Source organism: Armigeres subalbatus, chromosome 2, assembly GCF_024139115.2.
Source record: "Armigeres subalbatus isolate Guangzhou_Male chromosome 2, GZ_Asu_2, whole genome shotgun sequence".
Taxonomy (NCBI): Eukaryota; Metazoa; Arthropoda; class Insecta; order Diptera; family Culicidae; genus Armigeres; species Armigeres subalbatus.
In genome coordinates, this window is record NC_085140.1 from 249,823,013 (window position 1) to 249,848,836 (window position 25,824).

The window sequence follows — 25,824 nt, forward strand, 5'->3', positions numbered from 1 at the left end:
ATATTGTACCGCGCATAAAAATATACTCATCCGCTTATCTATCGTCGCAACCAAAAATAAGCGCCAAGTAGCCGCCTAAGAAAAACTTAACGGGTGGCAACTAAAAAATTGAAAAGAAAAGAATGGCTCGGGGAAAAAAATACAAAGAAGTACAGTTCAATCTGCAGGGTGTCTACTACCTGTAAAAACCTGGAAAACCTGGAATTATCAGGGAATTTCTTCCCACCTGGAAAATACCTGGAATTATCAGGGAATTCCTGACATAATCAGGGAAATTTGAATACCCGGTGATCATGAGTGAGAGATAAAAAGATTTAAAAAATATTTGAATAAATATACCAATCAAATCTATTGAAAATGTAGTGAACGTTATGGGATCGTTGTTCCACAAAAAACGTTTTGCCATCTTCTAAGGAATGAATTTTCGAAGCTATTCTTGGTGGAATCTAGGAATTTATTCGGGAAATCAATTAGGGATTGCTTTTGTAAATTCTTTTGAGTGTTCCCTCGGAAATTCTTTAGGAATATATTAAAAATACTAAATTAGTTAGGATTGGAATTATTCTGCCAAAATATGTTTCAATAATCTTAATAGCCTATTCAGAGTACGATTAGATTATTTATCGTAATAAATATCGTGTTAAGCCCGCAGTCCACTGTTTGTCATAATGACAAATCGACATGGATATCAGGCTGACTTGACAAATATTTGTCATTATGACAAACAGTGTACTGATAGCTTTAAAGCGGAGAAAGAAAATTGAATGCATGGCGATGGCATCAGGTTGTTGTTTATCATGATATTTATGATCATAAATGGCGTAATCTGAATAGGCTATAATTTGGCCGTTTGACACTCATAGTACCGGTAACTTGGCTGCTAGGTCCAAGCAAACTAGATGTTGGTCACAAACTATATGTTGGTCACGCGAACAGGTTTAAATACGTTAGGCAAGTAGTCAATAAAAGTATTTTGCCAAAATATGCTTTCACAAGCCTAACTTGTCGGTTTGTTATGTATAATGTTGTAGTGCATGTTTTGTTTCATTACCAACATTGGTTTGACACTTGTAGTACCGGTACTTTGGCTGCCAGATCAAAGTGACCTAGATGTTAGTCACGCGAACAGGAACGACATTAGCAATCTAATACTTATGCATCTACTATTAGGCATGAGTACGTTAGGCATAAGGCTCTCCTTAGCCGTGCGGTAAGACGCGCGGCTACAAAGCAAGACCACGCTGAGGGTGGCTGGGTTCGATTCCCGGTGCCGGTCTAGGCAATTTTCGGATTGGAAATTGTCTCGACTTCCCTGGGCATAAAAGTATCATCGTGTTAGCCTCATGATATACGAATGCAAAAATGGTAACCTGGCTTAGAAACCTCGCAGTTAATAAATGTGGAAGTGCTTAATGAACACTAAGCTGCGAGGCGGCTCTGTCCCAGTGTGGGGATGTAATGCCAAGAAGAAGACGTTAGGCATAAAGGATGTTAAGCATAAGATGAGCTTGTGCTTGAGCTTGATTGACTGCTCGTAGTTGCTACTCCATTATGACCAGATCAGCTGTTCTTGCACAGAGAACCAACAGATGTTTGCTTGGGACTAGCACACATCTTCAATGTACAAATACTGGTGATCTCATTTGTTAGGTCATACTGGCGCCTGCCACGTCAGAATGCAAGTCAATGTAGGGAAGGGGGAGGAAATGATAATGCAATCACTCGCCCACTGCAAGCCGAATATACCTCTGCACTTGCCACGAGTTCATACCGAATTTATTGGAATTTTTTGGGTTAAGTTCGAGAGGCACAACGAGCTGCCAATGTGATAGATAGGAGAAAGCAACTGATCGAATTTCTAATTAATTGGATGTAGGAAACGAGCTTTTTTTTAGTTCATTTCCATTTCTAGCAGCTACTGCTACTGCTACTGCTTAAAGGTATAGGATAGTAATGGAAACGGTGTGGAAGTCCATTTCCAGTTCTAACGATTGCTAGAACATAAGAAATATATAGAAAGATACAAAGTAGGAGAATGGCACGGACCTGGGATTGAACCCACGACCTCCTGCGTATAAGGCAGAAGCAGTAGCCATATGACTACCAAGCCCGTCATCATAAAGGATGTTAAGCATAAAATGTCCCAAAACAGCCTACGACATAAAGAAGGTATTATGCCTAACGTCATGGACCCAGCGATCTCATATTTTTGCATCAACACATTTCTTGAAGAAGTTTTCGTAAGAAGTTCTGAAGGATTTCCTGAAGAAATTCCCAAACATATTTCCGTAGTTTTCTAGTTTTCTTAAGTTTCTTAAAAAAAACAGCTGAAATAAAATTCAAAGAGATTTTCGATAGAATTCTTAACCAAGTTTCCAAAGAAATTCCTAAAAAAAAATTCAGAAGAATATCTGAAGAAATCTGCAAAGTATTTTTGAATTTTGATTAAATGGCTGAAGCAATTTGTGGGTGAACCTGCGAAGGAATTCCAAAATATTCTTTAAAATAATATTTTTCGCAATAGGTATTTACTTTTTTGAACTGATTATTTTGCTGCTAAAATCTATATAGGGTGGGTGTACCAATTGTCGCCATACATAAGAACAACTATTTTTTAAAAAATAAGTAAAAGGCATGTGGGTTGACTTTATATATCAAGCGAAAGGCTTTACTTCCTGCTCCTTAGAACAGCTGTGAAAACCACAATAAAATTTGTTATTATCCTCAAAATTGATTAATCCATAATAGGAACGCATGCACCAGTTGTGGCACTATTCTTAATTTTGGTTCCTTATTTGGCGAATACCATTGTTTTCTTATGGGACTGGCCAAATTGGGACCACTAGTGCGACAACTGGTGCAAAGGACGTCAAAAATTAAGCAAAATCAATTTTTACAATTATGCTTTGCTTGTTTTGGAGGAAATCAAAATAACACCTTTGATCATATGAATATGCTTTATCGATATGAACTTGGTTTGCGGTGATTTGATTGACCATAAAGCACTAGTGCGACAACTGGTGCTATGGCCACAACTGGTACATCTAGCCTATGGCACGTTTGCTTTTTCCTGGAAATTAATGTAAAACACCTGGAAAAAACCTGGAAAAATCAGGGAATTTTGTTTTCACAGATGAGTAGACACCCTGATCTGATATATGTTATACAAAGAGTTGTCCTTAGTCTTCAAACTTTGACTAATGAATATTAGCATATGGTCCGTGGTTCGCCGTGCGGCGCAGCTTAGTCTTGCTGGTATGACATGACCGCTGTACGGATCTGCCATTTCGATTTCCAGATTTCTGCTTCTGATCCTGCTTATGAGTTGCTTCGTGTCTTTGGCCTTACAATCACTTTTGTATACAATGGAGCTGAGTAGACCTAATAATGCTATGACATTCAAACATTTTCATGCTTAAAATGTTCGACCGTGTACTTTTCCCATGATCTTTGTTTGCTTGAAATTTTACATTTCGCGCCGCAGTACTTCTTGTTTTGACGGCATGTTGTAAGCAATGTTGCAGTGAAAATGTGTGTGCGACAATTCTAAGGATGCATTCACATAAAGTCATCTTTCTGTGAATGCATTTTTATTCTGATAGAAAAGTATTGAAGCCATTCCAATTTTTTAGTTGCCACCCGTTACTTGCAGCAAAAAAGCTACTGTAATAATTAAAAAAATTGACCGCCACGTGGTGGTTTATAGCGGTGAATGCTGTAATAGCACGTGCTATTTGTACTGCGGATAAATTTTTCAGATCAGTGGAAGCGTTGAAAAATGATCACGAAAGTAGTCATTTTATTGCAAGGCACAATATAATGTCACGGTGCCCCGGTAGACCGTTATTATAAAATAAAAATGTCCATCAAAACCAAGTACTGGGCTCGATTCCTGTGGTAATTCTGCACCTCTGAACCAATTTTTAAAAAAATCCCTAGGAGGAATTTCGAGAAATCTTGATTTGAAGTTTTTACATTAAGATATTTCAAAAGAATCCAAAAATATCACCAAAAACCCTGATTAATCCACCTAGATAGATGTCCTTCAAATCTTCTTGAACCTGCCGGTCGGAAGTAACCACCAGCTTTGCAGGGTTGCTGTCCGGCATTCTTAAAATATGCCCTGCCCATCGTACCCTTCCAGCTTTAGCTACCTTCTGGGTACTGGGTTCGCCGTAGATCTGGGCGAGCTCTTGTTTCATCCTTCGCCGCCACACACCATTCTCTTGTACAACGCCAAAGATGGCCCAAAGCACGCATTGCCGTTATTAGAGCTATAAATATTTACAACTGACTTATCTTACCAAATTGACTTAAGTATGTTTTTGAATGGCTAATTTGCTCGAGTTTAGTATAAGTGTTGCTTTCAATGTTTAATAGAATGAAAGGTAAGAATTAATTTTAATTTAGTGTTCATGTTCATAATGGAGAGAAGTAAGACCAGAGTTCGTGTAGAATAATAGTAGTTAGAAGCTGTTATACTCGATCACAGCACTTATTAACCAAACTTTGCTACCAAATCTCGCCAAAGTTCTAATCAACGGACTAGAAAAAGCATGTTTGACATGTAAGCCAAAACCTATCCCGGTACCTCTACAGAACTCTGAAACATGATAATTCAAGATATGGTACTTTGACGTGAATGGAAGCTGCGGCTTTTTCCAGCTGCTAGCAAAGCCATCAATTGCTTCTTCAAAACTATGCTCGAGTTTCAAAGAGCTGTATCTTGCGTACACTTTTTCGAAATCATTTAGAACCTGCTGATTGAAATATTAATTGTTAATGTTTAAGCAGAGTAATGGCGTAATCCGAAGATCGGGATTCTAGTGAACTCTATGCAATTTGTTGATGCCTCATCTGTACTTGGTTCACCCATAAATTTACTCAACATGCCGCTTCTCGAGCAACTTTAAAATCGTATTAATAATTCCGAACTCAATGTGTAGTGTCGGAGATAAGCAAAGGTTCATTTTGTTTCTTTATTAAAGTGTTTTTAAAAGTTCAAAAATTGAATATTTCTTCGTCGTAACCGAAAACCCAAAAGAATACGCACAAAGCTTGTAAATGTTTTTCTTTCTCTTGTGCATTTTTCCTGATGTTTTCCTTGGTTCTCGAGATCTCATTCTATATGCCGAGCTCACTCTTGAAAATCGTAGCTTTTCCTTACCGCCATCTTTGGAGTCATACCAGTCCGATGATCCTTTTGCGGGGAAATCTCAGAATGTGACAAAGTTCCGTCAATTCAATTGTTACAGCATCTGACGAAGATCTAACCTGTCCCAGTCAACACAAGATCGTATATGATGTCATATAAGATGCTAAAATGGAGGCGATATACGTAATTCGCATACAATTTGTACGTATATGACCTCCACTTAAGCATCTTATGTGGCATCATATACGACTTTGTGTTGAATGGGGTTATATAACGCTAAACAACTTCACTATTTTAAACAAATCTTTAAGCTGTTGGTTTTTTCAACAATTTTTTTCATAGTCCAATCTTTACTTCTGATGCTCGAATACATTTGTGAATACAATAAAAAAAAATGCAAACTTTAATCTGAATTCAACAAAGATTCTACAGCCAGCACCGGAATTCATGAATGGTTCTGAACGAGAGGTAACATTATTGAAGATAGACGGCTTCAAGCCATACAAAAAACATACCTAAGTCAGTTTGGTGAGGTTAATCAGTTGTAAAAATTTATAATTGTAATAAAGGCAACAAATTCAAACTAGTTGAAAACAACTTGGACCACTTTTTGGACGGCTTTAAAGGTATTTTGGGGATATTATTGAATTAAAATATAGATTCTTTTGGAATTTCTTAATTAAAAACATCAAATCAAGATTTCTCGAGAATCCTCCTAGGGATTTTTTTCAAAATTGGTCCAGAGGTGCAGAATTACCACAGGAATCGAGCTCTGTACTTGGTTTTGATGGACATTTTTATTTTATAATAACGGTCTACCGGGGCACCGTGAATGTAGGACTGTTTATGTGGCCAGTAAAAAACTCTAGCGGTGTTGGTGCCTTTCTCGTGCATTAGAAAAGGCAAAAAGCATATAAAAAACAAAAAAAAAAGAACTGATCAGTGAACGGCTACTTTTCTTTGTTGACATAAAATCATCCACTGCGACATTGCCGCCTCGCAGTTTAGTGCACTTCCACATTTATTAACTGCGAGGTTAATTATGTTTGCACTCGTGATTTTTTTTGTATACGTTTTGCATGTGAACATTTTTTTGACTATAACCGCGTGATATATCATTTACAGCAGTGGCACCCAGCATTTTGGGCGTTTTTTCCTCAAATTACTTCTCAGATATTAAAAATAAGGATTTCCGTTAGCATTGGGAGCAAAGGCGCAGGATTGCCAATCCTGAGATAACGAGTTCGATGCTCGGTCTGGCCTAGGATGTTATCGGGTGGACAAATTTCCGGCTCCTTAGGCATAATGTATCCATTGTACTTGCCACACAAGATACATACTCATGCGGGACTTCCACATAAGGCTGAAACTCGAAAGGCTGAAAAATAGCAAGAAACTTCTAATGGAAGACTTCACATTTGACGTAAATGGGGCACAAACGTTGTCTTGTTGTCTTTCAATTTCGATACAGAATTTTCAGCAGGCAGCATTTGGTTTTTGCTTCTTGCCATGATTACTTATTATTTTTAATTCTATAATCTTCCTTTTCTCTTCTTCTTTCCTTTTTCTTTCTTCCTACATCCTTCTTATTTTTTCTTCCTACTTCTCTATTATATTTTTCCGTCTTTTTCCTTTCTTGTTGCTTCTTCCTCTTTCATTCTTCCTTCTTTATTTTTCTTCTTTCTTCTCCTTTCTTGCTTTTTCATTTTTCTTGTTTCTTCTCTTTTTTTCTTTCTTCCATTTTTCTTCTTTTGTCTTCTTTCTTTCTTCCATTTTTCTTCTTTTGTCTTCCTTCTTTCTTCCATTTTTTTTCTTTTGTCTTCCTTCTTTCTTCCTTCTGTCTTCCATATATCATTTTCCTTGTCCCGTCTTTCTTCTTCCTTCTTGTATTTGTATTTGTATTTATTAATCTTTTTCATCTGACTTTTATAGTCTTAAGGTGAAGGTGGGTTGAGTACCAAAACAAAGCTTTGAAAATATTGGTACAATAAAAACTGTCATATACTGTAGTAGTATTGGTATCGTATTTATAAAAAACATAAAATATTAGTAGGGTGGTTCAAAAAACGACCCAGCTCCAACACGCTCAATCGATTCCGTCCCATGCTCCGAGTGTCCTCCAAAAATCGAATTGAACAAAAACTGGTTGAGCACAAGCCGGTTCAAGTTTGTATGAAAACTAGTATGGGAAACAAAACCTTTCGTTACACTGGCTACAGCGCCTCCCCTCCAAACGCTGGCGAAAAGAGAACCCACATAGCTGAAAGCAACATTCTAAAGACTTCACTGAACGAAAATCGCAACGCAGGAAAGATCCATTGATTACGTAACGCAAAAAATAGCATTTTATACCCCGCTCACCTCCATGTCACACTTTTTGTATGAAGTATCTGCCCCTGGTGCAATAGATATCACAGACAAATTTTAGGATTTTTTGCACACGTTACCACCCTAGTTATTAGTTTGCTGCTGCCGGTGCCGTTGTTTACATTCGCTCCGCGATCAGTTTTTAATCGTTTTTTCGGGCAAAAATAGCAGTTTATATTAAGTTTTCGGTTTAAACAAGTGACTGATTTCGAAAAGTGATGTTTAATTTGCATTCCATCAACATTTCGGGCTGCTCATGTGCGGAGAAGTGAGTAAAAACTTGATTTTTTCAGTGCCCTTTGAGAAGAAGTGAAGTGCAGTGATAAACCCACCAAATCGCGAACGGCTAATAAATTGGCACGAAACTGCTGATTTATGATATTATTCGAGCCGAAATACATAGGACTCTTTGGATAAACATGTTCATTATCACGGGAAGTGAATAAATATGCTGTGAACAGGTTAGTAATTTGAATATTAAACTTTTGTTCGATGCTGTACGAAGCATTCGAATGTTGGTGGGAGAGGGGTGCGGGAGGTGTGGGGTTGACCCGTGGAAAGTCCGGTGCCATCTTGACTGCCATCGTGGTACTCTTCCAACTATGTCCTTAATGAAGTAATATATGGTATATGATGGGGAAAAGCCTACTTGAACCAGCCACATTTTGCCGAGTTCGAGAAGGCGTAAAAACCCCACATCTTTTAAAAAACATAACAGGACATATAAAGTTTACAAATTGACTTATAGAATAAGGTAAAATCTAGAACTGGATACAAAACTATTCATAATACAGCATCAAAGAGGAGGCCAGTGAGATTTAAGGTCGTTGATCTCGATCCAGTAATTCATGTTGATTTCGATTCCTGAATGTAGATGATGTGATGCCGTTGAAGTCGTAGAGTGAGTAAAATTCGTTTGAAACGCGCGGACATAGATCGGATCGGATCATGTATCCCATAGTTGACGGAACGAAAGTCTAGGTGAAGGAAGCTTCTAGAGCGCAGAGTTCGTGCTGGAGCATAGATTCCCAGTTGACCCAGTATTGCAGGACTATCGATATCTTCAATCAAAACTTTAGCGGGGAAAGTCGCCTGTGCCATAACGCGCCTGCTTTCGAGGGTATCGAGGCCTAGCAGTCGACACCGGTCGGCATATGGAGGAAGAGTTTCCGGGTTATTCCATGGGAGAAACCGTAGGGCGTAGCGTACGAATTTTCGTTGAACGGATTCCAGTCTTGTGATCCAAACAGAGTGAAATGGGCACCATACAATCATGCCAAATTCTTGAATGGATTTAACGAGCGCAAAATATAATGCTTTAAGACACAATGGATCACGGAATTCTTCGGCAATTTTGAACATAAATCCTAACTGTCTATTAGCTCTAGCGATGATGTCCGAATAATGCTACTTGAATGTAAGACCAGCATCGAGGGTAATCGCCAGATCGTGGACACTGTGCGCACGAAGGAGAAGTTGATCATTCATAGTGTATCCAAATAAAATTGAATTCTTGTTGCGATGGTATGTGATTACGCTACATTTTTGCACATTTATCGTAAGAGAATTAGTGGAGCACCAGTTCTCAAAGGTACTAACTAGATTCTGGAGATGCATACAGTCAGTAACAGAGCGTACTACGGCGTACATTTTTACATCATCGGCATAGAACGTACGGAACTGTGGCGGGAGAATCAGTGCAACGTCGTTCAAGAACAAAGTAAACAGCAAAGGTCCTAAGTTGCTTCCTTGTGGGACGCCGGAATTGTTAGTAAAGTGATTCGATTCAGCTGAACCAATTCGCACGCAAAGCTCTCGGTTCACAAGGTAAGATTCGAACCATCTGGTTAACACATCTGATACGCCCAGTTTGTTGAGTTTCGCAATTAGGATTCGGTGGTCCACACGGTCAAAAGCGGCTTTTAAATCGGTATATACAACGTCGACTTGAGCTCCATGTTCCATGCTCCGTAAACATGACGAAATGAACGGTACAAGGTTTGTACAGATAGATCTCTTCGGATGAAAGCCATGCTGGTCTAAAGATATGCGCATTTTGATAAGCATCTCAAATACTTTTGAACACGCGCAAAGAAAAGTGATCCCACGGTAGTTTTCTGCATTTCGTTTGTCGCCTTTTTTATGAATCGGGAACATGTATGAAAATTTCCATTCTTCGGGGAAAATGCCTTGCCTCAGGGATAGGTTGAAAATGTTTGTTAGTGGGGTAATGATCTCAAGAACACATTTTCAATATACTTGAAGGGATCCCATCTGGTCCGGAAGCGTATGAAAATTTAAGCTTCTCAATGGCAAGTCTAACTTGTTCCGGAGTTATTGTGAAAGCGTCGAAGTTGAATACATCATTGGGAACATTCTGCAAGGCTGTTTTGACCTGATTGTCAGAGACAGATGCGTCTGAGAAAACGCTCCTGAATCTGTCAGCTAAGAGATTGCATTTGTCCAAACACGTACTAGCTTGACGATCTCCTAGAAAAATTTCAACCGGTAGCCCTTTCTCGTTTCTCTTGGTGTTCACAAACGACCAAAATTGCTTAGGATTTGAGCGAAGGTTTTGCTGAGTTCGATGTACATGGCGGCGATAAAGTAGGCGATTGTATAAGCGATAATCATTGCTGGCCTGTGAAAACAGTCGTTTGGTAGATGGGTTCCGGTTTTGAGAATATTTCTTCAATGCCGCTGATCTCCTTTGTTTTAAACGACGAAGTTGAGCATTTCCCCATGCTGGTTTAGGCGGTGGCTGTTTTACAGGAACATTTTCAGCTGTTGCGCGATTGATGACAAGTGTAAAGTACTTCACAGCTTCTTCTACATTCAATAAGGTACCGAAATACCGCCAATCAAATTGACTTAGCGTTTGTCTCAGTCCACTTATATTGCCTTTGCGAAAGTCAATACAGTCCAGATCATCATCACTCTCGAAGCAGATCGGTGTTGGCAAATTGACGTAGGTTTCCAATGCCGGATGGTCGGCATCGAGACTTATTAGTGGCTCGACGGCTTCATTTATCAAACATTCCGAAACGGCTGGTTCGTTAACCAAAAAAAATCGAGGAGTTGAGAATTTCTATTAAACACATGATTTAACTGTGTTAGACCATGCAGATTGAACCCATCAAGAAGAGCAGCACAGGTTGGAGATATGCTTGAATGTAGAATGTCCAGAGATGGCTTCTTGTTTGCTAGTGTTTGCCAAGCCAGGTGGGGTTGGTTGTAATCTCCGAAGATCAAAGCGAGATCATTTGGTTCAAGTCGCGACATCACACTTCCCATCGAATCAATGTGGTTCTCAATGCAATGTAAATCAATTTTTCTATCAGGTGGAAGATATAGAACTCCTAAGCTCAATGTTCGATGCTTCGCTTTTATCTTCACCCAGAGCTGCTCAAGCGATGTACTGATTGGCGCGCAATCAATACAGGAATTTAGACGTTTATTAACCGCAATCAAAACACCACCCCTCGGCGTTTGGTGCTGTTGAGGGGATTGCGATTCTTCTTTCTTTATTCTTTCTTTTTCCTCCTTCATTCTTCCTTTCTTCCTTCTGTCTTCCGTATATCATTTTCCTTGCCCCGTCTTTCTTCTTCTTTCTTTATTCCTTATTTTTCCTCCTTCATTCTTCCTTCTACCTTTTTCCTTCTACATTTTCTTTCTTCTTTTTTCTTTCTTTCTTCTCTGTTCTTTTTTCCTCCCTTCTTCTTTCATGTTCATTTTTCCTTCTCTATTCATTTTTCCTTCTTCCTTCTATGTTCTGCTTCCTTTCATCTGCTACCTTCTTCCTTATTTCTTGTTCCTTCATCCACCTTTCTTCTTTCTTCCTGTTTTCTTCCTTCGGTTTTCCTTCTGCATTATTCTTTTTTCTTCTTTATATTCCTTTCTCCTTCATTATTCCTTCTTCATTCTTCCATTTTTCTTCTTTCCTCTTTCGTCTTTCAACTAGCTTCCTCATTCTTTCTTCCTTCTTCCCTGTTCCTTCCTTCTTTCTTCTCTCTTCCCTGTTACTCATTTCTTCTTCTTTCTTACTTATTCTTTCTTCCATCTTTCTTTCTCCTTGTCCTTTTTTCTTACTTCTCTCTTGCTCCTTCTTTCCTCTCCCTTCTTTCTTCCTTCTTTTTCCTTAGCCTTGTGAGATTTTCAGTCTTTCGAGATTGTAGCCTTTTGAGTTCAGCCTTATGCGTATTCGGCCTTATGTGCACTGTTTCAGCTTCGGTCGGCTCTCCACATCTCGATATTGAAGTGACCATCGAGATAAGGAGAGATCGAGGAATGGGAGGAAAACAGAAATGGGTACTAGATAAAAAACTCGTTGCTATGAAAAACGATAACAGAACAAATGTTTTTCTTCTTCTTCTTATTGGCATTACATCCCACACTGGGACAGAGCCGCCTCGCAGCTTAGTGTTCATTGAGCACTTCCACAGTTATTAACTGCGAGGTTTCTAAGCCAGGTTACCATGTTTGCATTCGTATATCATTAGGCTAACACGATGATACTTTTATGCCCAGGGAAGTCGAGGCAATTTCCAATCCGAAAATTGCCTAGACCGGCACCGGGAATCGAACCCAGCCACTCTCAGTATGGTCTTGCTTTGTAGGCGCGCGTTACACCGCACGGCTAAGGAGGGCCCAGAGCAAATGTCATTCCATGTTTTTGATGTGTTTGTCATTGGTCTAGTAGCCTAAAATTTTGATTATATCGACATATGTAGGAAAAGAAAATCCTAAACAAAATATGATCAGAACACATCGAGATAGACACCCCTATTATTGTTTACGGACGAACGAAACTTTCGAACGAATGCAGTTTGTTCGAATCGTTTCCCCATTTGATTTTGCTGGCGTAAACGAGAATGCGCATCAGCTTTCGTTCGAAAGCGCGTTCGTACGTAAACAAGAATAAGGGTGAGAGAGATACCAAGATATGAAGGTTTTTGAGATGTAGTGAAAACCATCAACATAGGGAGAGATATCGAGATCGAGATGTAAAGAGTCGACTGTACTTAGAATGCCGGTAGAATAGGTAGATTGAATGTATTTGAAGGCAGGAATACTAAATTTTAAGAAACACTTTTGAAAGATTATATTATCCAACCTACAGACTGGTGGCGAGAGCGATGACTTATTGTCACTCGCGATGATGTAATCGATACAGTGACTATTTGGTGCCAGTAGTTAAAACAAAACTGTCATTTGCGGAAGAAAATATCAAACCGTTTGAACAATGTCCCGACTTGACAATAATTACTCTGAAACAATGAATGATTTGATTCGGAAATTCCTCCAGCAACTCCATGGGATATTCTTACAGGACTTACTTTCTTCTCAATTTCCATTGTTACTTCCTCCAAAAGATCTTAAATAGTTTGCTCCAGATGTTGATTAAAAAATTCCTTCGAAAATTTCATTAAAAATTCCTCCAAAATTTCTTTAGGAAGTTCCTAAAAAAGTTACGTCGGAAGTTTCTCCAAAAATTCCTTTGAAAATTTTTCCTCGAATTCTTTCGGAAACTGCTGCGGAACTTACTTAGGAAACTCCTTCAGGAGCTCCTTCGGAAATTCCCACAAAAAATCTTCCAGGAATTTCTTTGGAAACGCCTCCAGATGTTGTTTATGAACTTCCCTCAAAAATTGTTAAGAAATTTCTCCAGGAACTCTTTTTGAAGTTCCTCGAGGAGTTACTTTGGAAATAACATTAGAAATTTCTCCAGGAATTCCGTCAGAATTTCGTTCGAAAATTCTTCAATTCTTCTGTACATTTTTTTTTTGAAAAAAAATTTCTTCAAAAAATTTTGTCTCCGGGGGGGGTTTTATACCCAAAACCACCCCCGTGGCTACGCCACTGACTTCTCCAGATGGTACTTATTTATTTCCCTCAGGAATTGCTACGGAAATTTCTCCACCCTAGCAGCTCACATATTCCACATAGGTTACTGCAACTCATATGTGACCGGACTCCGGACACCGGACACAATGGGTGGTGGGTAGGATTAGGATTCAATAGGCTCTGATATATTGGGGCCTTCCTTAGTCGTGCGGTAAGTTTCGCGACTACAAAGCAAAACCATGCTGAAAATGCCTGGGTTCGATTCCCAGTCCGGTCTAGGAAATTTTCGCTGATATATGTGAAATATTAGATTTTAAATAATTATTAGATTGGATTAGATTAAATAATTTAAAGTCTAATAATTTCCTTGTTTAGGACAGTTGTAGAGTAAGCTTTGAAGAGTTGTTGTATAGATTTTTGGTCACAAGTCGAAACTTTTTTTTTCGTAAAAATTCAATAGCAATTCACGTGGAAATCCAAATATTGTCTCATGTTAATTCAATTTACAGTGGAACTTAATAAAAACTTAATAAAGAACTTTCCTGGAAAAACTCAAATGAATTCGTGGAGTGGAAGTGTTCCGCAAAAATTTTGAGGAGTTTTAGATAATGAGAAGGATTTCCCATGAAAATTTGAAAGCTTTGGCAAAATTTGATAATCTCCTGAGCAATCCCGTTTTTTTTATAGAATATTCGAGGAAATTCAGGAGAATTTTCTGAAGCAATGCCGAAGAATTTTCCGAGGAAGTACCGAAGAAATTTCCGTGGAAAATCCGTCAATCTTTTCGTTTCCGTTCTAAAGAATCTTTCGTTAAAATGCAGAAAAACTTACCGTGCAAATTCGAATAATTCGCTGTAAAACATTTGGCGAATTTCCGAGGAATTTTTTAAAAATAATGAATTTTAGAAATCCATTGGATTTTATAGAAATTTTTCGCAAAAATGCAGAGGAATTGGCTGAGAAAACTTAGAATTTCCCAAAAAAAAATCAGAGAAATTTACAAATTCGAAGTAATTTCCAATGGAAGTAATGGAACTTTAGAAAACCTTCCAGTGCAGTAAACATTGTAATAACAAATCTGTTTCCATATCATTCAAGTGGAGGTTAACGTACAAGAGATGTTAGACCAAATCCATTTTAAAAGTGCGAAATACTGCCTAAGCTTATTTATAACCCTTTTAATGCTTTATACCCTTTTCTATTATTTAGAACCAAAATATTTTATAAAAGATATTTTCTTTCTAGCAAAAAGAAGTTAAAACAACAGAGAATCTACAAAAAATCTACAAAAAGGGGTACAAATATCTCTGTGAGGATTGAACAAAAAAGCTTACTATTTGCTTGATACCATCCTCCGGGCGTCGGTATTGGTAATGGTAATGGTGGTGGAGGGCCTGCGGTGGTGGTGGCCACGTGGCCAGAATGGGCAGCACTCTGAGTAGCGCTTGACGGTAATTTACCTGATCCCAGAGGAGCAGCACTGGCCGGAGCGGCGAACAGAGGCGGAGGCGGTGCCGGTGCACCCGGTCCCAAGGCCGGAGGGGGAGCCATTGGCGGTAGCGGTGGCGGTGGTGGCAAGGGTGGTGCTGGTGGACCACCGGATCCAGCAGAGCCAGGTGGCATTGGAGGAAGAGGAGGGGCAACAGGCGGTGCAGGTGGTGGTAGTGGTGGGGGAGGAGGAGGTGGCGGAGGTGGAGGTGGTGGTGCCGCTTTAAGCATGGATGGTGGAGGTGGTGGTGGAGGAGGGGGCGGAGGTAGTGGGGGTGGCGGAGGAGGAGGAGCTGCTGCCGGAACAGGTACATTATCGATGGGTTTCTCCGCTTCGGTTTGCGTTTCTTGTGTTACAAGTTGTTTCAGGGTAGCGGGAACCTGGGGCATTGGATGATCATTGCTGACGCTTCGGGAGCTTTCCTCACTTGTAGCCACTGTTTGTTTACAGCATTGCTGGCAGACATAGATGGTGGTTGAGGTCTCGTTATTGTTGTTATTGAACACACTGCCGTTAGTCTGGTTACTGTTGCTGTCACTGGTGTTAATGTTTGGCGCGGAAAAATCACTTCGTTTATCAATACTGTTAGGTAAGCTTGCGTTAATTATATTTGGATCACACTCAGACGATAAATTTCCATTAATACGTGGTGTTTCCGGTTCCATAGCTTTGCTAGTCAGTGGCGGTGCTTGTGGAGGTGTCACCAACTGTTTAGCATCTTGATGATAAATCGTCACATCGGTTTCATTGAGTAGGTCACTAAGTATACACGTTCGATTTTTCGCTTCCACTATTCCCGCTTCATTTGAATCACTATTATTTACATCACATAGGAATGTTTGAACTAATATTCTAATGTCACACATATTTACACACTTGTTTACTTTGTTCTTCAGATCTTCGAGGTTCGAGTCGACCTTGGGTTTGCACACTTTTGGAGTGCTTGTCTTGATGGTCATTTTGCAGTCTTCGCTTTCGCTATCCTCCGTTGGAGTGGTAGTGGAATGTGTCGCCGATTTGGTGGCCACGTCCAAGGATGGTATGATATGTGGCCAAACCACGTGAGGTTCTAATCGGCCCGGGGTCAACGGCGCTGGTGATGGTACTTCAGTGTGGGTCCACTGGTACATTAGATTGGGCTTAAAAGAATTGAAAAATACAAGAACAAAAACGGGATTGTAAATAGGTGATAAGGCACATATAACAGCTATTAATTTTCTTCTAATTCCTCAACTGTTGAATTTGTTTTTTTTATTCGGCTTTCCAGTTTATTATGTTCGAACAATAATGTTTTAATTTCCCGACGTTTCGGCTGTGTTTGACAATTTAATTTTACTGTTTGCGTTGATTAGTTACACTGTAGTTTTGTGTTGTACATGTTATCGTTCATATTTTTAATTTGATTTTGTGGGTTTTTACATAACACTTTTAAACATTTTGCAATCAGTAACGGACCATGACTAGGATTGGGTAAACAAAAAATGACAAAAACTTTCTTGATACTTGCGAGCATGCTAATACATTTTTGCAAGTAATACCTTTGTATATCCAGGTTTAGTGATGTAAAATGAATTCATTAATCTTCATCTTTGAGTCTTCTTATGCGAACAAAGCTTCACTAACATTGCTAACCCCTCGGTCGGCACAACGGGAAGGTCGGGACAGGATAGAAGTTGTAGACGATATCGACCTCACTGGAATCAATCGCAGATCAGTATTGAAGGCTTTTGCCCCACTGAAGAGGAATACGGCGAGGATAGGTTTAACTTCTGTACAGGTGTGGAAAAAACCCAAAAATTAGTATTTGTTCGACGAACATTATAAGAGACAAAAAACAGAACATCGTGTTATGGCATGTTGTCAGTAAATTGTGAGAATGTAGTACAAAACATCTTCTATGATCAAATACTTGTTTGTTTAGCGAAAACCTTTTTACAGCTTTCTTCGTACATAACATGTTTTGTGTTTCATCTTTCTAAGCGTCATGTAACAAAATTCTGTCCTCCAACGCAGCCAACAGCAATGGGTTCTTCTACTCATTCCATTATAGTCCCACCAAATCTCGCTCCAAGTTGTACCGTTTGTTACCATTTCCGTTAGCAAAGCGAAATAACTAACATGCCAATGCGCAATTACCCAAAATACTTCCATCGTCAATTCTCCCCAATCCTACTCACTTCTCACTGAGGCGGAAAACCCATTACACGCTTAAAAAGAATTACATTTTTTGTGTTCCGTTCACACAAAACGGGCCTCTCCTTGCCCAACTCATATATGAGTAACTACCATGTTGCTCATTTTTGTGTAACCGATGGCCGACGATTTTCGGTGAGTTCGTTTCACACAGCGAGAGAGCAGTTGGAAATCGGACCTAAGCTCAATTGTATGTTTTTTTAAATTGATGTTTAAGGAAGCCAACTTTTCCATATTTATTCGGAGACTTCTACAATCGTTTCGATCATCAAAACAAAGTGCGATGATTGTATTCGCACAGAAAAGTTTTCCGGCAATAAGGGCGCCCATTCAAATTGCAGTGTAGAAACAACAAACCTGTATCACGTACAATCTATATTGTAGCATTACACCCGAGCGTCCAGTTATTCATGCCAGATAAAGATATTTGGCTATCCCGAGATCAGCCGCAAAAGCCCTAGTGAAACGTTTCGGCCACCACGCGGCCCGATCAAGCCGCCAGATGGCATCCCCCCGCAGTACAGTTGCAGCAACACATTGCTGCTCCACGCGGCGTTCCAACCAAACCTGAGCGTCCCACCCAAGCTGGAGCTATATTTTCCGGCCAATCCAGCCGTCTGAACAAGCCGCAGCCGTGCATTCCGGCCCTTCGACAGCCCGTGGAATCTAGGCCAGGGCATTCAGGATCACCGGTTGGCCGTTCAAGTCCCGACGTCCGGTTGCAGCAGTGCATTCCGGCCCACACGGCCCAACCAAGCCTGAGCAGTATCATCCGGTCACTCCGACTGCCCGTTGGTCCGTAGTTGCCAACTGAAAAACTGTTTCCGAATATCCTCCTCCTCTGGCGTTTCTACCAGTGGTCTTGAACCGAAGGTATGTCGTTCACAATTACCACCTTGCATGTGAGAGATAGGCGCCAACATATCAATCGGACGCAACGATCCTTATCGTAAAACTCACCCAAACCTTCCTTTCGAAAAGAAAACTATAAATTTCTAAGTAAAATGTACCGGTGAGTAACCCAAGCAGGAAAGAGTTGATCCTGAGAAGTTGGTTGAGCTAACGTGGGGTGTTTGGACGACCATTCTACAGACGTCTGGACGTCATGAAAAGTTACACGTTGTACCTACTCCCGGGATATCGAGACTTAACAGAGCTGCCTTTCAGCTCACTGGAGATATCAGGCTTTACCTACAGGGAAATATCAACGATTTCTAAAACAACTTTCCCGACCTAAAACCGCTTGTTAAGCCAATCTACCCTGGGTCAGTGGCCTCCAGGAAGGCAACTGCGCTTCAACAAGCGCTACGATCCGCGCACTCGGAGGGAGAAATTAATTGATCAGCAAGATCGGGACCGACGATTGGTGGTGATTAATGATTTTTTTAAGGAAACCCTTTTCTAAACAAAGACGTGCCTGTTGTAGCAGTCTGTCTCCGTTGGAGCATGTCGGTTGCCATCATCAACAACTACCTCCCCTGCGCGGTTCCATTCCGGGGGTTAAACAGAAAGTAAGCAACATTGTCAATAATTCCCCATTCCCTGTTCTCTTACTTGGAGATATGAACGCCCAACATCCTGCTTGGGGTGGGTGAAGGGTAGGCCTTTCCCAGGGCATTCGCGGGCACTCCGCTACTTCTATTGACGTCACTACAGTTAGCAGCGATGTCCTCTGGATCTTTAAGTGGGAGACATGTTCTACCCTATCCTTATTTTCGGCCATGTCTCCCTTACTATCGGCAATTGCTGTGGAACTCGTTGGGAACTAACGGACCGGTTTCTTTCCTCAAGTTTACTCGAGTGATACGCTGCCGGCGCCACAAACCAGCTGCGTATCCGGGTGCCGAGCTCTCGTATAGTGGTTTGAGGAGAATCGGAGAGCTGTTGAAGTTAGAATACAGGCCCTTCGAGTGCTCTTGAGGCTTCCTCCAAACCGTCCGTTTAAGTAAAGTAAGTGCTTCTAATCATCTGTTTAAGGTATTGAAGATTTATAGAGAAATCGGCAGTGTCAGATCACTATTAGAAACGCTAAGTGCTTGAAATTTTGATACATTGTAAAGTCACATAGGTCTGATTGCTTCGAGTAGAAGATCAATACGATATGCAGCAAGTGTACATTCTTAGAAGTGACAGATTACACTTGAATCTACGTAGTCATACGTCTACGGTTCAAACAGCCGATCATAGAGCTGTCCCCTTTTTTTAAACTTTAGTAGGATGTTTTTTTAAATTCTATAATTAAGTTCAACGCCGAAATTCCCCAGAGAGAGCTACAGAAGGTCTTCCCCCATTCACCTTGATGTGCATGGTCGTACAATTTGCGAAGGTTATCTCTAGAGTTTCCATTTCCCGGCTATTTTTGCTGTCCCGGGATTCGGGATGAAAATTCTTGTATATCCCGGGAATTTTCGATGTTTTTAAAAACATTATTTTTTTGTTTTGAAAAAGTTTTTTTTCGAAGTTTAGGGGTAAAGTTCATATTTTAGAAAGGCCAGATCATACAGAATTCAAATTAAAACTAAATTCAATTTCAATTTAAATCGATCCTTGGTTTGACTTCAAAAAGCAAACAGGGGAAACCGCCAAATGCTGAACGGCTAATTTTATCGCCTATTGTTGAACTCCCATAAGAAATACACGTGCGTTCAACAATAGGCGAAGAAATTAGCCGTTCAACATTTGGCGAACTACCCTAGTATTTGCGTTTGTATCGGAAAGTAGGAACAAATGTTCGCCGAGTACGAAAAGATGCGTTCGCTGTCCGTCGAAGTAGGCTCGATTGTTTGTATTATATACTGGATTTAGACCATTTCTAAATTTTCATTCAAGCAGCGTATTTTCTGTGGCAATACTAGGTAGTGTCAGCCACCTTCCTGTAGACGGCAGATGGAATCGTACTGGGAGCATAAGCCAGCCAGGATCATGAGTTACAGCTCCCGCTATTCATCAACAGGTTATAGGCCCAGGAATGGTTTCAGATCTACAACTTAGTGTCGATAAACTAGTCCCAAAGACTTTATCAAAGACCAACTAATTAGGTAACTAATCTTTGACGTAATCGCAGTACGAGATCCATGAATCGGTTGTATAAGTCGCGTGGCGCCGTGGGATCAAGAATTGACTGCGTTAATCATGGGTAGCGTCGCACCGAATTTATTGGGGCAGGTCAGCAACAGTCTAAGAAGAGCTTTAATCCGAAACATTCAGAAGCTGGTCAGCAGAAGTCCTGAAGGAACTCGGACCAAAACATAAACATGGGGGACGAAGAGCTCAGGATGACTAGCTCGGTGTTAGGAGGGCCGAGAAGATTGACGAGGCGTGCACAAATGATAATTAAATTACGCGTAAAATAGAATCGCAAAATAAAATAAAATATGTATCGTATAGTGTGCGACTCATCGTTGTAGACGGAAGATAAGCAGGAACTATACACCAGTTAGCTGAAATTGCTGCAGTTGCAGTTGCTGGCAGAAGTATCAGTCAGTAAACCGCCATAGGGTAAAGAAAACTCTTGTGTTTTCTTTGTGAGGGAGTTCCCCTTGGCGTTGGGCGTTCAATGCAAATAAAAATTGTGAGCATACACACTATTAGTAAGCCTGAAGTAAAAAAAGATTTTTTGTCCCGAGTATCCCGGGATTTTCGGGATTTCAAAAATAATATCCCGGGAATCGGGAAATCCCGAATTTTCCTAAATCCCGGGATTTTTCGTCCCGGGATGTCCCGGGATGGAAACTCTAGTTATCTCTGCTCTAGTTAGGAGCAACTAGAATACCTCTAGTTTGGGTAATGGGTGTGCTGATGCGTTGGGACCAACACTTTTGCGGACGATTGAAGAAGGAGCCTAGTGATTTCGATCTCGATAAAAAAAACCCAACTTAATTCACCGAATAGTGATACTGCCTTTCTCGCATTTAACCAAGACACCAACCTTATATGGCGCTAATATGGTTAAATGTATCATTTTCTTTATAACTTTTAAACGCACTCGTTTAAACGCACTCGATAACTCGATCGTTATCAAATTCAATAGTGATCAACTAGGCTTTGCTCCCTGTCGAATGAAACTTGTTGCGAGAAAATCGGATCAGGATTACTATGTGAAAAGTTGTCAAATGTTTTTCTTAGCTTTTGTGCACACACATACGCACATATACACATGGACAGACAGACATGTGCTCAGCTCGTCAAGCTGAGTCGATTGGTATATAACACTATGGATCTCCGAGGCTTCTATAAAAAGTTCGTTTTCGTAGTGAAATGAACTTTGTTGTACGAGAAAGGCAAAAACAGGGTTCCGATGAAGTTCCCTCCAGGTTTAGGCGGATTTCCAAAACATCATGTGTGTCTAAAGTGGTTGAGAAGCTTGTCAACCGTTTGCTCCGTCTGGAAGAGAACGGAAGGCATGCTACCATGAGTTAGGCTCTGACTACAGAACTAGATCCTATTTTGTCAACCTAGGAGATGTGCTCCAGAGTTCCTATGAGGATGGGACACATGCGGGCCTAGTCTCCTTCGATCTCGAAGGCGTTTAACTGCACCTGGACACCCTAGTGGTTAGGCAGCTAGTGGAGTGGTGTTTGTTCTGGCTTTTACTCGGAACTTTCTTTTCGACCGGTCCTTTCGGGTGCTATTTGGCAACTCCGGTTCCTGGACATGCCGGGAGGAGACTAAGGCCCCACAAGGAGCTGTTCTGGAGGTGACTCTTTTCCTCGTCGCTATCATCGCTATCGTCGCGAGCTGTGCCAAAACATTTTCATAGTGCTGGACATGTATGAGACGGCCGCCACCGCCTTTCCGATCTCAGTCTTTAACTAAACGAACAACTAATCCCTAACCATAAACCCTTCAAGGTCCTCGAGGTGTTTATCGACTGGGGGCTGACTTTTCGTCTCCACGTCAGAGCTGTCGAAGCCGGATGTAAATCCAGAACTTAATTGAGAGCTTATCCAAACTACACAAAATACAACAGGGTCTCCGGTTTTCAACAACTACCATTTTAAATCCTCCCTTCGGACTTCTTCGGTAAACTCCCGCCGAGGCTGCCTGCGTTGAAGCAGATTTTTACCTTTTCGACACTGTAACCCCTTTTGTCGAAAGGCTGCATTCCGTTCTGCAACGTCTGGAGATAATAAGATCTCCCTCCTTGTACAAGATTCTGCGCACGATGGGCGGTTAGAGTCAAATGGCATAGAGCGAGGGGCTGACACTCCTCCCTTACTCATGTATACTGCTCCATATATTTTATGTTATCCGCGAATAACTTCAAAATAGCAAAACCTGATATCACAGCAAAATTTGCTGTTTTTATGTTATTTATTAGTCATTCACCTCTACCCGGGCACGGCTCTCTCACACAACTTCAAGGATCTAACCATCGCCTAAAATGATTTCGCTCCATCCATGTGCGTTAAAAATCTATCAAGGCGCAATTTATTGTTTACAAGCGCAAGATTATTGTCCTATGCGGATAACGTTATTTGACTAGCACTTTATTTGGATTGTGTATGAGTTTTGAGAAATAGAGTTTTTATTTTTTAACAACACCACATATTTGAAAATTTTGCGATGATCAACATCGTTCATGATTTTATGGCTCAAGTGACTTTAAACATGGATTTGATTTAAATACACTACCGGTGATTTGTTGCGATAAAGGATCAGCATGATCAGTTTAGCTATTGACAGGAAATGCTTAATGGCAAAATAATACATACTGAACTTCTTTCTTACTCACCCGGAAAGTTTCCTGAATGGGTGCCATTTTGTCCGGTATTTGTTTGATCACACCCGCAACCATCAGGTTGGTGCAGTACTGCAGCATCACCGTGTTCAACTCCTGTTCGTTTACCGTGGCGCTCGAAGTCTGAAGAGTCGACGCAAGCCAATTCATGAGCATTTGACCTAGGAAGGGTATGACACAAAAAAATAGATTATCAGTCTGCAAGTTCAATGCTGATTGCGCTGTAATTTCCCTGAAGGGGAATTTATCTTTAAATTGTTGATATTGATGACACTCATAGAAGCATACTTGTATCTAGTGACGACACTACGCTCTTATCTTCAACCAACTGATAACGGCTGTTGTTGATTTCACTTTTTCGACGATGCCATTTGTAGCAGGGACGCCGATTATCGAACATTACGATCAGTTCACGTGTTTCAAACAACAGATAGACCCAAACGGGGCTCTGGTGGCACCCACCAGGAACTACTCTTCGTCGATAAACGACAAATTGAATCAGCACATTGAAGACTTCACAATCAACTGTAGATGATTTTTTCCACTCGAGCTGAAGTGGATTAGAAGCCGATTTTGTCCGCTTTCTATGATGTTGCATCAGTTGCCGAAATTTAAATCCGCAGTACGCATCATCAAGGATCAAACTGAATTTAACGGCGCTCCAAAACAGCTTGTGCTCGAAGAGTCGCTCGTTGAGAATTTTTGGCTGCATTGCGGAATGATCGACAATCACTTTTTGGCGTAAATATCCTAATATTTATGGAATCGAATCAACCGGGGCAACTGAATGCTTCACGAGGAAGTTTCGCGGAAAGACTGACGAAGCTTAGCAGTGACAAACGAGACAAAACGCATGGCATTTTGTTGGGCGCTTGTCTACATTTCAAGAACCGCGATAAGTGGGTGTTAATTGATGTTTGGACTGCGAAAAGGTGTGAGCGTTGCTGGGATAGCGTAAAAATATTGTCTTCCTAATGGATAGTGGTGTAGATTGCACAATAATTTTGATTCGTAATGCTTGCAGCGGTTGAATGGTGAGCCAAAATAGTTATTTCGGCAATGAGCTTGTTAAATGGAATGTACGAATTAGGTGGGAGTACAGTATTTTGTTGAATTGGAAATATAACTTGTTCAATAAAACATAGATGAGCGAATGCAAGAAAATAGAAATAAAAATAATTTGATTTGACTTTTTTGACTAATTTACCAAATAAAATGGCACATTATTTCCGAAGTGAACTTACTTCGCTAATCCTTGATTGAGTATTTTATTAATTTATTTATTTTCAAACAGGAAGCTCACGTCTGTCTTGTTTGGTCTTTTTTATCATGACGCGGATAAGTAATGCTCATTACATTAACACACCTTTTCGTTTCAATAGGAGCTTAGCATTCTAAGAAAGTTCAAATCAACTTTTTATACATAATAAAGTTAATAATCGATTTAAGATACACATCTTTAGAAATTACCTTCAAACTTTTCGTATGCGGAGAAGTTCAACTTTTCCGGCACGAACGATGGACGCAAGATCTTGCTACTTGGCGGCACACTCTCCGTTGCTTTTCCGGACGACAGCGAAACCACCTTCCGGTAAACATTTCCTTCACCGGCAGGCAGCTTAGGTGTTGTCCACTGCTGTTGCTCATTGACACCAACTCTGCTGGCTTCTGACGTTTGACTGATGGATACTGGAAACCAATGGAATGATGAAAAAAAAAAAAAACAATTAGCAATACATTCAATTTAATGTATATTTCAAACGGAAGGTCCAAACTCACAAGGGGTAGCGTAGAGCGAGTTTGGCGTTTTGATCTCCGACAGTTCGACCATTTTGACGCGCGCCACATTGAAGATGCTTTTGTCCTTGCACTCGTCGGTGGGCGTTCCGAGCCCATCTTGGACGCTTTGAATTTGCCCCATCCCGCAAGGCGCAACGGCATTGCTCCGAAAGTTGAGTGCCATTTCTTCGCCACCTTCCGCAGTTTGGGACTCTACCTCGCTAGTTTCCACTCTACACTGGAGGCCATCCACACTGATGTTGTTCACATTTTCCACAACACACTTTCCCAGCCACCACTGATCGCCACTGCTTTTCACGCTGATGTACGAAACATCGGCGACCGTTAGCTTTTCCCTCCACTGGTCGGCGGTTGCAACACGATTTTCATTCAAATCAATCGGCTCCACCTTATGAATGCTAAGTTGTTTCAGCCTGTTCGCGGTTAAAGCACCCGCCGATCGAACGGGCGTGGATTCTGTTTCCTCGTCTTGGGCCGCAATCAGGTCCTCCTCCGAGTAGTAGGCCTCGTTAATTTCGGTGGCGAATGGCCCTACCGGCGTGCACGGATCCGTGAAGATCGAATCCGAACTGGACGATGTGGTGTGCTCGACGAGATGAATTATCTTGCCGGATGGATCTGAAATGCGAAACAAAGGAAACGATTCGATTCATTGTTTCTTTTTGATTATAGTGTATTCTAGAGCAAGTGAAGATAAGATAGTCACGGTGGTCTAGTGATTTCGAGCAGAAGGTCACAAACGTCCAATTACTTCAACGTGGCATTTAAATTATTCTACTACCTATGATAGTTATTCTGCCTATTGAGCTTTCTGCCGTTCTCGAATACTAAGTACGAGTGAAGGCTATATCCGCTCCAAAAACAAACTTTTTATTAGAGGCTCTGAGACCCATATATGTACACCAATCGACTCAGTTCGAAATTCAAAAAAAGATAATTGAGGAAATTGCATTTAAAATTGAATTATTTTTTTTGCTGACCTCCAACCGGTAGGGAATTTAGGAATATTACATCTCAGGACCATTAAAAAACTCAATTTTATTGAAATCATTCTATGTTTACGTCCACAAAAAAAAATTGTGACCGTGATCATGAAAATAATTTGGCGAGACAGTTATGTCGAGAAATACACTGCCGCTAACCGCAAGTCGAGCACATCTGTATATGGCGTTAGCGGCAGTACAGTACTGCCCATGTTCGCATATTTGTAACATTTGCATTTTTGTCGATTTTCTG

General features: G+C 40.7%; 1 protein-coding gene across 3 annotated transcripts in view; it reads right to left on the bottom strand.

The window, feature by feature from the left end:
• The window catches only part of LOC134212059 (protein cappuccino), a 68,602-nt gene that overhangs the window by 6,451 nt on the left and 36,327 nt on the right, over window positions 1–25,824 (bottom strand). For 2 of the 3 annotated variants that reach the window (XM_062689562.1, XM_062689563.1), the window contains 4 exons: window positions 24,568–25,206; window positions 24,259–24,477; window positions 22,783–22,949; window positions 14,701–15,994 (listed from right to left, as the gene is read on the bottom strand). In XM_062689562.1, coding sequence (XP_062545546.1) covers window positions 14,701–15,994; window positions 22,783–22,949; window positions 24,259–24,477; window positions 24,568–25,206 — 2,319 coding nt within the window. The remainder of the gene's footprint in view (window positions 1–14,700; window positions 15,995–22,782; window positions 22,950–24,258; window positions 24,478–24,567; window positions 25,207–25,824) is intronic. The other variant, XM_062689565.1, reaches the window with a different exon arrangement.